Here is a 15,195-nt window from a genome sequence, read left to right as displayed (position 1 = left end):
CTCATAGGATACTCAGATGCTTGGATATGCACACCCCACGGATATATGCTTTAAAGGCCTTCCTGAGGGTTGTCTGTGTGGAGACCATGCCTGAATTAATTGCGAAGTAGTGGACGATGGAATGAAGGAGTTCGCTACAGAAGACAGGATCATGTAGAGCTTAGTGATGGATACTCAAGGTGCGCTCTGACCTACATCCATAGGGGACCTGTAGGGTTAAGAGAGCAGGGCTATGATCTGATAGAGTTTGCGGTAGAAGTTTTACCTTTGTAGTCCAGAGTGAAACATTAGCAGACAAGAACCAATAAATTAGCCATATCAAAATATCATGTGGGGCAGAGTGAAAGGTATAACCAGGTGTGGATGGCTGTTGACCACATCAGATATCCTGTAGAGCATAAGCGTCTGCAATATAAGGTGGAGTGCTTCCCATGATTGGGGATAACTACTCAGCTGGGTACTAGAGTCAATGCTAGAGTATGTACGATGTTGAAATCCCCATTCAGAAGAGCAAAGCTGGCATCTGCATGTCCCATATGGGCATAAAACTCCTGAAAGAATTTTGGATACTCAGTGTTCGGGGCGTATATGTTGACTAATAGAACTCGTTTGTCAGTGAGGCTGCCTTGTAGGATTAAATAGCATCCATTTGGGTCTGAGTGACATTTATGGAGGGAATAGGGGCTGCTTTTATGCATCAGGGGGCAGAATCCACAGGAATAGGAGCCGTGACAGGAGAAATAGCGTGGGGCCCCAAGTAGTCACCTATGATTAGGCGCCATTGGGTAAGAGACGTGTTTCCTGAAGGAAGGCTATGTCGCAACAGATATGAGAGGACTTTTTTCCTTTACGTGGATTATTGATGCCACATATCTTTCATGTAAGGGAAGTAATGTCTATCACCTCTCCAGGCCCTTTCTGAGATGGCATAGAGTAAACAGGTGTGAAAAGAACAGCGCCATGTTATAAACTGGCATATAGTGTACCTGTTGTAACAAACAAATACAAAACTGAATGGAAAAAAAGCAGAAAGGGCCCACACCTATCCCCCCTCCCACCCCCACTATATAGGAAAACATCCCATAAAGTCCCGAAAAGGAGAAACAAAGAACTAAACAATCCCAATGAGGCTACTGCAGTGTTCTCCATGGGGGAGAGTTGACGTGTTTGCTTGGTGTGGCCCGTTCCTAGAGGACTAGCTGAAACAGAAAGGAAGAATCAACTACATATAAACAGCATTTGTATGGAAAAAGTAATGAGAAGGCAATGATGAGCAAAGCATACTGTCTGAGGCAATCCACAGGTGTTATGCAGAAGTAGTCCCTATTTTGAGGGAGAATCCAAATACTGCAGGCCATATCAGCTCTAAGGGGACTAAGGAGCAGGAGTCGGTGATCCAGTACTTTGTAGCATGTTCTGTCTAGAAGAGGAGGACTTGAAAGCAAAGTGTTTGCAAAAGTCGTTTGCCTCTGCTGGGTTGTCACAGGAGCGAGGCTTCCCATTGACCTTAACTCATAGACAGGCAGGGTAGAGCATATCATATTTAAAGCCCAACTTGCGGAGAGAGTTCTTAACATCGCTGAATTTCCACCAGTTTCAAAACCTTCAAAGTGGGGAGTCATACCCTGGGTAAGGTCCCAGCTTTCTCTTACCTGCTGGTGCTATTTGATGCTAATATGAGTTTTAAACCCCTAGTTGAGGGTAAGACTTGTGATTTGGTCAAGACCACGGGGACTGTAGCTAGCGTTGCAGAGAGGTTGGGCTCATGGTGACTGGACCCTCTAGTTAACTATTTTAAGTCCAAGTGCATCTCCAAGGAGCTATATGACAGTGATGTATGGGGTTACATGACGGTCGATAAAATTGAACTCACAGAAAATACATTTTAAGGTGTATTCTGCGGGTCCACAAAGTAGCCCAGCTTTTTTTGTTAGTCAGGAACTGTGTTTTAGATACATTGGTGACCTTGTTGCTCTCAGACCCTTGCTGTGCTGGATCAAGATATAGACTGGGGAGGGATGCCAAATAAATAGACTGATTTTGTCTGATTGTCTGACCCTTGACAACATGCATCAAATCCCTTGGATTGCTTATATGAAGGCAGCTTTTACCAGCATGGGTTGGATGTACATATACTGCAATTATTTCTCCCCGTACCCCCTGGAACTCAAAAGACGGAGAGACTTGTTTCTCAAAAGTCCCTTATTACAACATGAACACCAAGAGCTATTGAAACGCTTTTTTATAGGGGCGTTTATTTTTAAAAACAGTTCAGGGTATGGAGCTTTCCTTTCTCTCCTATCTAATGAAAGGGATAGATTTCTGTTGGTACGATTCAAGGTTAACGTGCTGCATCATCTTTTGGCCACATCTAGTGGTCAGTCTCTTTAGGCACTTAGGGTCCTGTGGATGCAACAATATGTCTCCACAGGCTACCCTACATATTGTTGTGCAAATATTTGAGCTTGCCTAGGAAGCAGTTCCTTTTCCCGTTACTGAAAGTTCTGAACTTCTCACAAGGATACCTGGCACTTATGTATCTGCAGCTCCTGATGATCAAGCATTATCTTTTTGCTGTTTCATGCTTTCTACATGCTGCTTTGAGATCAAGACAATCTAGACCTGATTGACCTTGATGTGATGCATGAGATTATATAATGTATTGTTACTGTTGACACATCCGTATTTCTTTAAAAAATGTTAAGCCTACTAGTTTTTACCATTTTAGAAACATATGATTTTATGTTCTTGTACGGTTGTGATTATAGCCGAATAAATGTTTGTATGCTGACAATATGTATATATAGATGTATGCCATGTTACCTACTGGCAGATGCCAGTAGGTAGTTGTAGTTTGGACAATTGGACCATGTTTCCATAGGAAAAGGGTTTTGTAACTTGTTTATATATTTGGCGTAGTTTGACGAATCTTCACTATAAGTGGGCGTGTGAGTGGCTTTATTGATGAGTAAGTGGTTGTGTGAGTACTTGTATGGGTCTGTGAGTGATTGTGTGGGGGTGTGAGTGGGTGCATGAGAGGTTATATAGGAGTGTGAGAGGGTGTGTGAGTAGTTCTGTGGATAATGTCATTAGTGATGTCCTCAGTGATGTCACTGACCATGTCATGAGTGATGTAATATGTGAGGTAATAAACAGTGCACTGCGGGCCCGTAAGTTATAGTTAGATCAGATTTTGTATAAGTGGAATCTGAGCCTAACTATAACGTTCCTGTACCCTTTGTTTTTATAGTGAATAATAGATCTATCCATAGATCTATCCACTCTCCATATTCACTTGAGCAACAAAAAATGGCCAGAGACACTGCACGGCTTGAAATCTGAAGAGACAACCATTGCAAAAAGGACTGAGAGTATAGGGATCCGTTGTTTGTTTATTTACATATATTTTTAAATCACCTACTGGCAGTAGCCATTAGGTAGGAGGACCCAAAACAACTTTTCCTCATGTAATTTCCCATAGGAATTTTGAACCTGACTATAGCCCGAACTGCTGAATGGAATTACACCAAATTTGGCAGAAAGCATGCTCTCGGAATTTGGTTTAAATCTGTTCAGTAGTTTTTAAGTAAAACAAATATATATGTATATATAGAGACGTAGAGGGTCTGCAGATCCGACAGTTCTCATAGTGAGATCTGATTGGCTGCCAACACTTCTACTAGAAAGTAGTGGTAGACATTTTGGGACTCAGGACTTGGCCAAACTCACAAACAAAATGGGAAAAAAATGCAATGGGGCGGGGTAGGAATACTCTGACCCCCTAGGACTGGTTGCGGGGGGCCCCAGGTAACCGTGTCTTGGCAAAAATGTTTAGATTTAAATTGTTCTCTGATTTTCCAGAGGATCTGTGGCCAAATCCCAAAAAAATAAACAAGTACAGTCTCCTGTGCTTGTTTTCTTTAATTCCCTGGGCGGGTAAGGTCCCATGTTTTTTGTTTTTTTACAGAGTTTTATATAGTGCGAACCTGGCCCGAATCAGGTATCAAAGCGCTTTACATAGCACCAGTTGTATTACTTGAGGGCACAGTAATTTTTGCATATGCATATAGGTCAGGGGCGTACGTGGCCCACTTCCCAAGGATGAGCCAACCCTGATGTCCCCATTTCCCGGGGCCCAGCTCTATAAAATATTGAGAGGGCAGCACATAGGCCCCGTACCGTTTTCAGCCTCGGACCCCATCTTCTAGGGTACAGATATAGGTAGAAGGGCGAGTGGGCACGCAGACCCCCTCCCCGGGCTGATTCAAGCCCTAGGGACCCCATGGCCCGGCCCTGTTACTAATGGGGAGTAACTATACCTTGTGCCCTAAGGCAACTATAACTCGCAAGGTCACCATGCACCTCACATTTTACTTCACTCGTGACATCTTCTCCGATATTATTGATAATATCAGTGCAACTTTTGCTGTCAAATTGTTGATGAGATAACAGTTCATGGTGGGGTTGAGTTATAATTAACTTAGGCACAAGTTATAGTTACTTGAGATAACTCTAGCTATAACTGCTGAATTTCTATGGTTTTGAGTGTGGAAAATCTAAACCTAACTGTAACCTCCCTATAACCTTTGGTTTTTAATGAATATATATACCCAATCTACCTTTACCTAAAGCTCTCCCATTTAGTAATAACTATTACTTGTTTTCCAGCCACTCACTCCCATCCCTCCCACGGGTAGTACAAAATTATAGTTGTATGTGTAGGGCTAAGATCTCGTAGTAAAGATAAGAGAGGTGGAGGCAGAGGTCTTCATACAAAGGTTTTGGGGATAAGCATTTTGCAGTATGTTGCAGTTTGTGAATAAGTTCCTGATTGACTCTGTTAATCACATGTATGAAATGTACTTTTTCTTCCAGTTAACACCCTTGAAGGAACTAGCCATTGTACATTGTATGTATACTACCATCACTCAAAGGGAGGTGACAATGAGCAACATGTTGGTGACTGCTGACACTCTGGATAGCATCTTGACGGACTCGGTAAGCAACAGGTTCCCACCGACAGATGGTGATCGTTCATTCAGTCTTGGAAAACCTCAGAACCTTCAGGGCAAAGCAGAATTACTTCTGATCATTCAGTCAGGTATTCCAGATAGTTCCATCATGGTCTGCAGCCGGTATGGAAACTAGCAGTGTTGCAATTGAATGGTTAACAGGCTTATAAAGATGGCTCTCTCAAAGTATCTGAAAGATTTTGCACAGGATGATTAAATTGTCGCCACAATGGATGTGAGTAGAGAGCCTGGCAGACGTAGTGCATGGGAGACGCAATGGAGCACAAAAAAAACAAGATATTACTGACATGAAAAAGTCTAATCAGTTACCCAAAGGAAATAGAAGGGATTTTGTTGGATGGGGGATATCATGGGAGCTACAAGAAATATAGCAGCTCTTATAACGAGAACACTGTCTTAGTTTTACAGTGGGTGGGAATGTAGAAATCAACAGAACTATATATCAGAATATTACATATAGAATATCATTTGACAGAGGCAAGATGGCGGCCGCCAGCTCAGTCGTGTGAGCTGGTATCTCCTGTACTCCTTCACCCGTGAGGAAGATGTACTGTGGATAGTGAGAGGACGAGAGGGTGAAAGTGGGTCTGAGCACGTACCGAGGTGTGCGTAGCTCAGTCCTGGTACTATTGGCATGTTCAGGTTTGCTGCGACAGCTATTTTTCATTATCTCAGCAAAATCCGATTTGGATACATTGTAGCCGCAAGGGGCCGGGCGTAGACGCTGAGCCGAGAAGCAGCAACTGTTGCAGGCAAAACTACTGGAGAGTCGAGAACAGGATATCGCAGAACACTGATAATGCCGCCTAAAGGAGCTAGAGGGAAAGCCCAAGCCCTGGCTGATGGTGCTACCGCTGCTGCTACAGTGGCAGCCGTTGGAACTGTCTCCGGAACGATAGGGAAAACCGCGGAGCAGCTGAGCCGTAAGAAAGCCTCTAATCTCAATGGTAAAAAAAATAAAGGCGAGAGCTGTGCCCGTGGTAACTCTACAGGCATGGTCAGTCCTGCAAAATTCACTATCCCGCAAATGTTCTCACAAGGCAAAGGTGGGAAGAGTGGGAAAACGGGTGTTCAGGGTATTCCGAATCCCCAAACAGACAAGCTCCTAGGAACATTGGGTGTTGAAGCTGTTGTTGGTCCCCCCGGTCATCATGAAGGAGAGTTCAGGTGCTCAGCAGATTTCTCTGTATGGCGCTGTTGCAGTGGACAATTTAATATCTGGCAGCAATATGGATCTGGCTAACGGCGCTGGTAAAAAGGATGGGCGCAATCCTGCAGGAGTGAACAACAGTGGGGTGAACCCCTTGAACTGGGTTGCCAAGATACTGAACCAGTTGTACCACAGAAGCTTTGTAATGATAATAACATTGCGGTTAGAAGTAAAAATGACTCGGTTGGCTTGGCTGGGGCTCTTAATGGGACAGAGTCACTCAGTCTAGATTCACTAACGAAGGAGACTCATAAGCTGCCCAAGAGCTGTTGTGTCTATTTGGGGAAACTTAGAGATGGTATTTTCTGAGGGGGGGATTTGAGAGTGCAGCATTAAGGAGCAACTGCTGGAGGTATTATTAATGTCAGAGAGTATAGTTTTCACTTTGTCGAGGAAGTAGTGTTGGAGGGTGTTACAGTCTATTGGTGTTTCTGATTTTCTTGCTTTCTTGCTTAGCTCTGTGAAAATTTTAAAAGTTTCTTTCTGTGTATTTTCTGCGTTGTTAATTCAGGATTCATAGTATTCCGCTTTGGCTAACAGAATGCACTTTGTATAAAGCTTAAGAGATGCTTTATAATGGTCCCGTTCTATATGATCGTTTGTTTTCCTCCAGCATCTCTCTAAATGGCGGAGCTTTCTTTTACATTCCCTCAGAGAAGAGTTGAACCAGGGGGCCCCATTAACTTCTCTGTTGATCTTATGTTTCCTTTTGGGTGCTATCTGATCGATGGCCTGGCTAAGATTTTGCATAATGTTCGCATACTCCTGATCCAAATCACCATGGGTATTAAGCAATTGTGTGCATTTAAGGAGGGTGTCCGTCAGAGTTATTGAATCAACTGAGGTCTTGAAATGGTAAAAGTGCACCATCTTCATACAGATCTCCAACGGAGGAGATCCCCGATTCCTCCCAGTCATGTAGCCGCTGTCAATCTCCTCCATGGGGGAGCTCCTCACAGAACCACACCGGGATCTCAGGGGCATATGCCGGGCTCCCTTTATTGCGTCGTATAGCCCCATACCAACATTGCCTCAGGACCCATAGATCCCTGGATACCTCATGTTCCCGCATCGTGAGCTGTAGCAAAATCCGACTCAAGTGACGAAGCTCTAGGTCCCTTCTTCTCTGGTTTGTCTCCATTCACAGCTTCCCTGCCAGCCGTTGTGCGAACCATTGGAACTGGGCCGCATTGTAGTAGGCCTCAAAATCCGGCACTGCAAAGCCTTCCTCCCGACGCGGGCGCATCATGGTCGGCAGAGACACTCTTCTTCGTCCCGTTCCCCACAGGAAGCTCGAAACCATGGAGTTGAATTGGGCAAAGCACTTTACAGGTATCCAAATCGGCAGGGTAACAAAGTAATAAAGTAAACGGGGGAGGGTTATCATTTTTAATAATGCCACACGCCCCGCAACCGACAAAGGCAGGGAGGCCCAGAAGTCAAGGTTACTCCTGGTTGAATGCAGAGCCCTTCCGATGTTACCCTCAAATAAATCAACTGCCTCGTGCTAAATTCTAACCCCCAGATCAGACATCCTATAATTTATACCTACATACTGACTGTTGGAACTGGGGTAGCCTGGCCTAGGGCAAGACTAGCATTTCAGAGGCACAGTGTAAAGGTTGCAGACCACCCAAAAGTAATTCCACGCAATAGCACTCAAAAAGAAAACACTACACCAAAAATGTGGAAAAAATACATACTGCTTTATAAAAATAATATTCTCTTTGTTCTCACAATATAAATAACTTAGAACATTTCAGGTCACTTTAGTATCAGCAATTATACCACTTAAATTACTAGCAAATTATCAACTTGTCTTGAAAGCAGTTACTATACTCTTGAGCTTTTATCACACTTTTGCATTCAGTATATATACAGTACTTTATGTTTAGTCACACACCATAACCCTGTCTGGCATGTAACACTTACTCTTCCAAAGGCCAGTTAAAATATAGCCTGTACTCTACACTTGGTTCTATAAATATCAATAACACTGTTAAACTGCTGCACAGGTTATCAATTAATTACCATATGTCATCACTTTTAAAATTTAGCAAGAACAGCACTTTAATCCAATCAGAGCAACACTTTCCTTTACACGGGTAACAGTACAGTTTTTCTACTGAACCTATTTAAAAGCAGTTGATTAAGCACCACTTAAATCAGCAGTTAATTGAGCCCTGCCTGGGCTACCTTATGGACCCTGTACTCCTGGGGACAGTGTCTCAATGTACTCACTGGTGAGGTATCTAGCAAGAACCCCAGTTTCCCTCGTAGCAGGCACTTCCCCCTATAACCACCTCCTTACTTGTGATATACCAGGCGGTGGTATTCTTGCTGCGCCAGAGGGTGAAGGAAAAATAGTGAGCAGGAGAGAGCCACGCGCTGGCGAGATACCCAGCTTCTGGGGCCCCCCCAGCTCTCCTCTACGTGACACTAGCGACCAGAGAGGTAGATTTCACTTAAATGCCTTCGCCGCGTTTACGCTTCCTAGGCCTCCCCTCCCGCTCACGCCAGCCTCCCTGTGTGGCGCTCGAGCAGGGGAGAGAAGCTCCTAGACGCCGCTGCCGCCGTGGGACTTCCGGCACTCTTCCTCCGCTCTCCTCACACGGGAAGACGACGCGCTGTTCTCATGACCCGCCTGCCAGCTTCCGCCTCCTCTGATCCGGCTCCGCCTCACGGAGCCCGGCAGCTCAATGGGACATGCGCGAAAGGCGAGTGTCTCACCGCCTGAGATCGCGCTGTTCGATCGGCGCTGCCCTCCTCCTCCGCTCACTCCGAAATTGACAAGGGCTTACGCAGTCCGCTTCTCACCTCAGAGCCCTCGATTACAGCTCCACAGCAATGCCGCTCGCCCACACCGATGCAGGAACAGAACGGCTAGTTGAATGACCGTTTCTGCTCCCTCAGCATTCACACGCCGACCCAGGTGCAGAACAGCTTGTGGTCCCGCTGCCTCGGCTTCCCCAGCCCTCGTTGTCACAGGTAGGAGGAGGGACACAGGGGGTTTTGGCACCAGGGGGGGCGCGATTCCAGCAGTCGGGCAGCACTTGGATAACAAGCAGAGCAAGGGGAGGGGGCACCAGGATAAGCCCCTTTCCGTAGGAGAGTCCTTCTACAACAGTCTCTCTAGAATCGATCTGCTGGGCAGAGGACTGCGCACCGCAGCACTGCAGTCTCCTTCTCCTGAAGACTTCCCCTATATAATTTAGACAAGGGGCAAGCTAGGCGCCCAGGGTCTCCAGGAACCCTCCACAGCGGGGCCAGGACAAGTAACCAAAAGGGGAGTAGTGGGGTGGATCAGTAAGGCAGCTTCCCAGTCCAGGAGGTCAACCCTATATCTAACCTTTTCCCACCCTTAGCTACAGCCTGCCCTCCAGCTGACTTCCACAGGTAGACAAAATGGCTGCCCTGCATTCCGCCTTATATAGGCTGCCCTTCAGTGGTCCAGAATGGACCAGAAGGTTCTAGAATGCCCTATTCTAGGCTATGGCCAAGTTCTGTGTGTGACAGTTAGGGCAGTTGGTGGCCACCATTTTAGGTGGTGCCAACTTTCCTGTCAGAACAGGCCTCTGGGCCTGAGGTAAAAGTTTATGAGGGGGAGAAAGAACACCTATCCCCCTGGCCAACACCTACAAAAAGTCAGTAGACAAAAAAAATTATCAAGGGTATGAGGGGCAAAAAGGGGACAAAATAAATAATAATGAGGAGGGACTTCCCCAAAAAGCCAGACAGGTCTAACACGCGTCCCCCCCAGCTGAAAGTGGGGAGAACTACCCAACCCCTTGGGAGTCCTCATCACTAAGGCGGAAATACCTGGAGAGACCGTCTGCATTGGCGTGGTCCACTCCGGGCCGATGTTCCACCCGGAAGTCCATTCCCTGTAGGGAGAGGGACCACCTCAACAACTTGGGATTTTCCCCCTTCATTTGCATCAGCCAACGAAGGGGTCGGTGGTCAGTCTGAACCAGGAAGTGCGAGCCAAAGAGGTATGGCCGCAGCTTCTTCAGAGCCCACACCACCGCAAAAGCTTCCCTCTCAATGGCACTCCACTTCTGTTCCCGGGGAAGCAGTCTCCTGGATAAGAAGACTACAGGTTGATCCAGGCCCTCTTCATTGAGTTGCGATAACACAGCCCCAATGCCATGTTCTGATGCATCTGTTTGGACAATGAACTCCTTGGAGAAGTCTGGGGCCTTCAGGACCGGTGCCGCACACATTGCCTGTTTCAACTTCTCGAAAGCTTGCTGACAAGCTCCCGTCCAAACTACCCGTCGAGGTTGTTTCTTGGAGGTGAGCTCTGTGAGGGGCGCTACAATAGTGCCATACCCCTTCACAAAGCGACGGTAGTAGCCTGTGAGGCCCAGGAAAGCTCGGACCTCAGTCTGTGTCTTGGGGGGTTCCCAGGCCATGATTGCCTCAATCTTCGCCTGCAGGGGCTGCACAGTCCCCCTACCCACCAAGTGTCCAGGGTACACAACCGACCCCTGCCCAATCTGGCATTTGCTGGCTTTGATGGTCAATCCAGCTTGTCTCAGGGCCTGGAGAACGGCTTGCAAATGTTGCAGATGGTCCTCCCAACTGCTACTGAATACAGCAATGTCATCCAAGTAAGCAGCAGAGAAACTCTCCATTCCAGAGAGGACCTGGTTCACCAGCCGCTGAAATGTGGCAGGGGCGTTCTTGAGCCCAAAGGGCATCACACAGAACTGGTAGTGTCCCTCAGGCGTGGAGAAGGCTGACCTTTCCCTTGCTCCATCTGTCAAGGAGATCTGCCAGTACCCTGAAGTGAGGTCAAAGGTACTCAGATATTGGGCAGCTCCTAGCCGGTCAATCAATTCATCCGCCCTAGGGATCGGATGAGCATCAGTCCTTGTCACTGAATTCAGTCCTCGGTAATCCACACAGAACCTCAGTTCAGGTGTGGTGCCTGGTGGTGCGGCTTTTGGCACGAGCACCACCGGACTGGACCAAGGGCTGTTGGAAGGTTCAATTACTCCCAGCTCTAGCATCTTGGCAACCTCTCCATGGATGCTAGCCTTCACCTTGTCAGACAGCCGGTAGGTCTTGGACTTCACTGGTGGGCTGTCTCCTGTGTCCACGTCATGGGTACACAGGTGGGTCCTTCCCGGGACAAGGGAGAACAATGAAGAGTACTGCTCCAGGATCTGGCGGCAGTCCTCCCGTTGCTCAGGAGTTAGAGTAGGAGACAGAATCACTCCCTCCACTGACCCATCCTTCTCTTGGGACGAGAAGAGATCTGGGAGAGGTTCGCTTTCCGCTTCCTCTTCCCCGTCAGTCACCATCATCAACATGACTTCGGGCCTCTCATGGTGGGGCTTGAGTCGGTTGGCATGCAGCACCCGTAGGGGCTGTCGAGGGGTCTTACGGTCCACCAGGTATGTGGCCTTACCCTTCTTCTCCAACACCTCAAAGGGGCCTGTCCAGCGATCCTGGAGGGCGCTAAGCTCTCCAGGCTCCATCACCCACACTTTCTGTCCAGGCTCCAATTCCACCTGGTGAGCATTGTGGTCATACCACTCCTTCATGACTGCCTGGCTGGCCTCCAAGTTGTCAGAAGCTTGCTTCCACAACTTTGCCATTTGGCTCCTGAAGGCCAGCATGTAGCTCACCACATCCTGGGGGGGTTTCCTGGGAGACTTCTCCCAACCATCCTTCACCAGGCTGAGAGGACCGCGTACAGGGTGCCCATACAGAAGCTCAAAGGGGCTGAAGCCCACTCCCTTCTGGGGCACTTCCCTGTAGGAAAAGAGTAAACAGGGTAGGAGGACATCCCATTTCCTCCGCAGGCTCTCGGGCAGACTTCTGATCATGCCCTTCAAGGTCTTATTAAACCTCTCAACCAGTCCATTCGACTGGGGGTGATAAGGAGTGGTGAACCGGTAGGTCACTCCACACTCCTTCCACATTGCCCGCATGTAAGCTGACATGAAGTTGGTCCCCCTGTCGGACACAACTTCCTTGGGAAATCCCACTCGGGTAAAGATTCCCATTAGGGCTCTTGCCACTACAGGTGCAGTGACTGTCCTCAGAGGTATTGCCTCTGGGTACCGTGTGGCATGATCCACCAGAACCAGGATAAACCTGTGACCAGCTATTGTTGGTGGATCCAAAGGCCCTACAATGTCGATGCCTACCCTCTCAAAGGGTGTGCTAACGACTGGAAGTGGTTCCAGGGGAGCCTTTAGCTTCACCCCTGTTTTCCCACTGGCCTGACAGGTTACACATGTCCTACAGTAAGTGTTGGACGCCACTTTCATCTGAGGCCAGTAAAAGTGGAGGACAAGCCGTGCAAAGGTCTTGTCCTGGCCTAAGTGTCCTGCCAGGGGTATGGCATGAGCCAATTCCAAAAGAAAGGCTCGGTACTGTTGCAGGACTACCAAGGCCCTTGATGAACCAGGCAAGGGTACCTTGGGTTCACTGTAGAGGAGTCCATCCTCCCAGTAAATATGGTAATGTCCCGTAACATCACCTGCTGCTTGGGCTTCAGCCTGTCGCCTCAGTCCCTCAAGGGTGGGGCACTCCCTCTGCCCCTTACAGAATTCCTCTCTGGTAGGACCTCCCTCCACATGCCACTCCGCAGGGATGGGCAAATCCTCCAGAGAGTCTACTTCCCCCTCCACGGACTCCTGGTCCACCACCGCAGGTGGCCGATCTGTCTCATGGGGTGTGGAAGCCGGAGCAGGCTTTCTCTGTCTCCGGGTCTGTCCCTTCTTAGCAGCGGGTTGGGCCATTGTTCCAGGCTCCAACCCAGGCGAACTCCCTCTCCGGGCAGTCGCAGACCGTGTGCTGACACAGGCCCAGTCAGGTGTACCCAGCATCGCAGAATGCGTCCGGTATTCCACCTCTCTCCAAGTGTTATGTTCCATGTCATTCCCCAACAGACAATCGACTGGCACGGCAGGGCTTACGGCAACTCGAAGTGAACCTGCAACCCCCTCCCACTCAAAGGGAACCTCAGCCACTGGATAGTGGCCCATTCTGCCGTCAGCCATCGCGGCGGGGTGGAGTACATTAGGAACAACCTGCTCTGGGGACACCAGCTGACTTCTCACCATAGTCATACTGGCTCCTGTATCCCTCAGAGCCTCACCTCTCTGGCCATTGATGGTAACCCATTGCCCATACTTTGTAGTATTTGGGGGCACCTGGACCTTTGGCACCATCTCCCGCTCTCCCAGGGACACTAAGGTGACACCCGCCCACTCACCCCCCTTATCTAAGGGCAACTCTTCCCCGAGCGCTACACTAGCTACTCCCGGTGACTTTCCTCCGGTGGGAGGGGGTGGTCTCTTTGGGCATCTGACATCCCCCTTATAATGTCCAACACCACCACATTCAAAACAGTGGAGAACCCTGGGCTGCTGGCTTTGGCCAGGATTAGGGTTTCGGGGCGGGTTTGCCCTAGGGGTGAAACCTGCTCCCTTCCCTTGGAAGTTATTTTGGGGACCTTTAGAGAACTCTTTCTTTTTCTCCCCCCCCTCCTTCTTCTGGGGGGCGCCCTGTCCGGCTTTTTGAGATTCCCCTCCAGTCCCCTTGGAGGACACCCGGGTACTGGTCCAGATGTCCGCCTCCTCTGCAAGCTTCCGGGGATTGGTCAGCTTGCTGTCCACCAGGTGTTGGCGCAGCTCGGGAAAACATTTCTCGAGGAGGTGTTCTCTCAAAAATAGATCGTACAGCCCCTCATAATCTTTTACCTCACTGCCCTTGACCCAACCCTCTAAGGCCTTTCTGGCGTAGTCAAGGAAGTCCACCCAGTTCTGAGTGCTCAACTTGTGGCTCCCCCTGAACTTCTGTCGGTACCTTTCTGGGGTAAGCCCGAACTTCCTTAACAACGCCAGCTTCATGGTGGGGTAGTTAGTTTGTTCCTCTGGATCCAGGGCCAGCAAGGTGTCCCGACCAGCAGGAGGCATGTACCTGTACAAACCACCCCCCCCAGTGCTTCTCCTGCACCCCATGAACCCTCAGAGAAACCTCATAAGCAGCCAGCCACTTTGCTATATCGTCCCCCTGACTAAAGCTCGCTATCAGGTCTTTTGGTAAATGGGGTTTGGTCTCCCTGGCTGACTCCTTTGGTTCGCTGCCACCATTCCTACTAGGAGAGGACCCCCGTCGCAGACTTTGGAGCTCCAGTTCCTTCAGTCTAAACTCGTGGGCCATCCTCCTCTCCTCTTTCTCCTGCTCCAACTTAGCCAACTCCCACCTTAACTGTCTTTTCTCCCTCCTATCGGTGAGCTCGGCTTCCGTCAGGCTTCCCCCAGAGATGCTACTGCCCCTTCTGGAGTAGGACACTGGTCCTGGGAGTAAGTTTTCCCCTTCAGTGTGGAATAACTCTTCTACCTCCCCCACCGTGTCCTGGTCGGCCTCTTCATCCTCCTCCTTCTTTCCTTGGTGTGCCTCCACTCAAGCCCTGAGACTGGTTTGGAGCTCCCCCTTCCTGGCACCATGTTTGAAAAATACCCCCATTTGTTGGCAGAACATTTTCAATTGTGACACGGAATAGACCTCTAGGTTTTCCACAGCGAACTCCATTGTGAGTCAGGCAAACCTAGATACACACCAGAAATTTCAGAGTTGCAAGGGCAACCTAAAGCCAACTCCACCCACCACCAGGAATAAATTTGGAAAAATCAAAAAAGACAAATTGGGAGGGCCGCAAGGAGAAAACTCCTGGTGTAGGTTTGGTGTATTACGTCAAATTACTAGTGAGTAGCTGCAACCAAGTCAGTATCCCACCGCTAGGCACCAATATGTTGGAACTGGGGTAGCCTGGCCTAGGGCAAGACTAGCATTTCAGAGGCACAGTGTAAAGGTTGCAGACCACCCAAAAGTAATTCCACGCCATAGCACTCAAAAAGAAAACACTACACCAAAAATGTGGAAAAAATACGTACTGCTTTATAAAAATAATATTCTCTTTGTTCTCAC

At 48.6% G+C, this 15,195-nt stretch overlaps 1 protein-coding gene across 1 annotated transcript in view; it reads left to right on the top strand.

Moving 5' to 3' along the window:
* Positions 1-15,195, top strand: part of LOC147673707 (maestro heat-like repeat-containing protein family member 1) — a 95,840-nt gene that overhangs the window by 15,902 nt on the left and 64,743 nt on the right. Inside the window, exon 4 of the mRNA XM_086946407.1 lies at positions 4,876-4,998. Coding sequence (XP_086802533.1) covers positions 4,876-4,998 — 123 coding nt within the window. The remainder of the gene's footprint in view (positions 1-4,875; positions 4,999-15,195) is intronic.

Source organism: Lissotriton vulgaris, chromosome 12 (assembly GCF_964263255.1).
Source record: "Lissotriton vulgaris chromosome 12, aLisVul1.2, whole genome shotgun sequence".
In the NCBI taxonomy this organism is placed as follows: domain Eukaryota; kingdom Metazoa; phylum Chordata; class Amphibia; order Caudata; family Salamandridae; genus Lissotriton; species Lissotriton vulgaris.
This window is presented reverse-complemented; position numbering and strand designations above follow the sequence as displayed.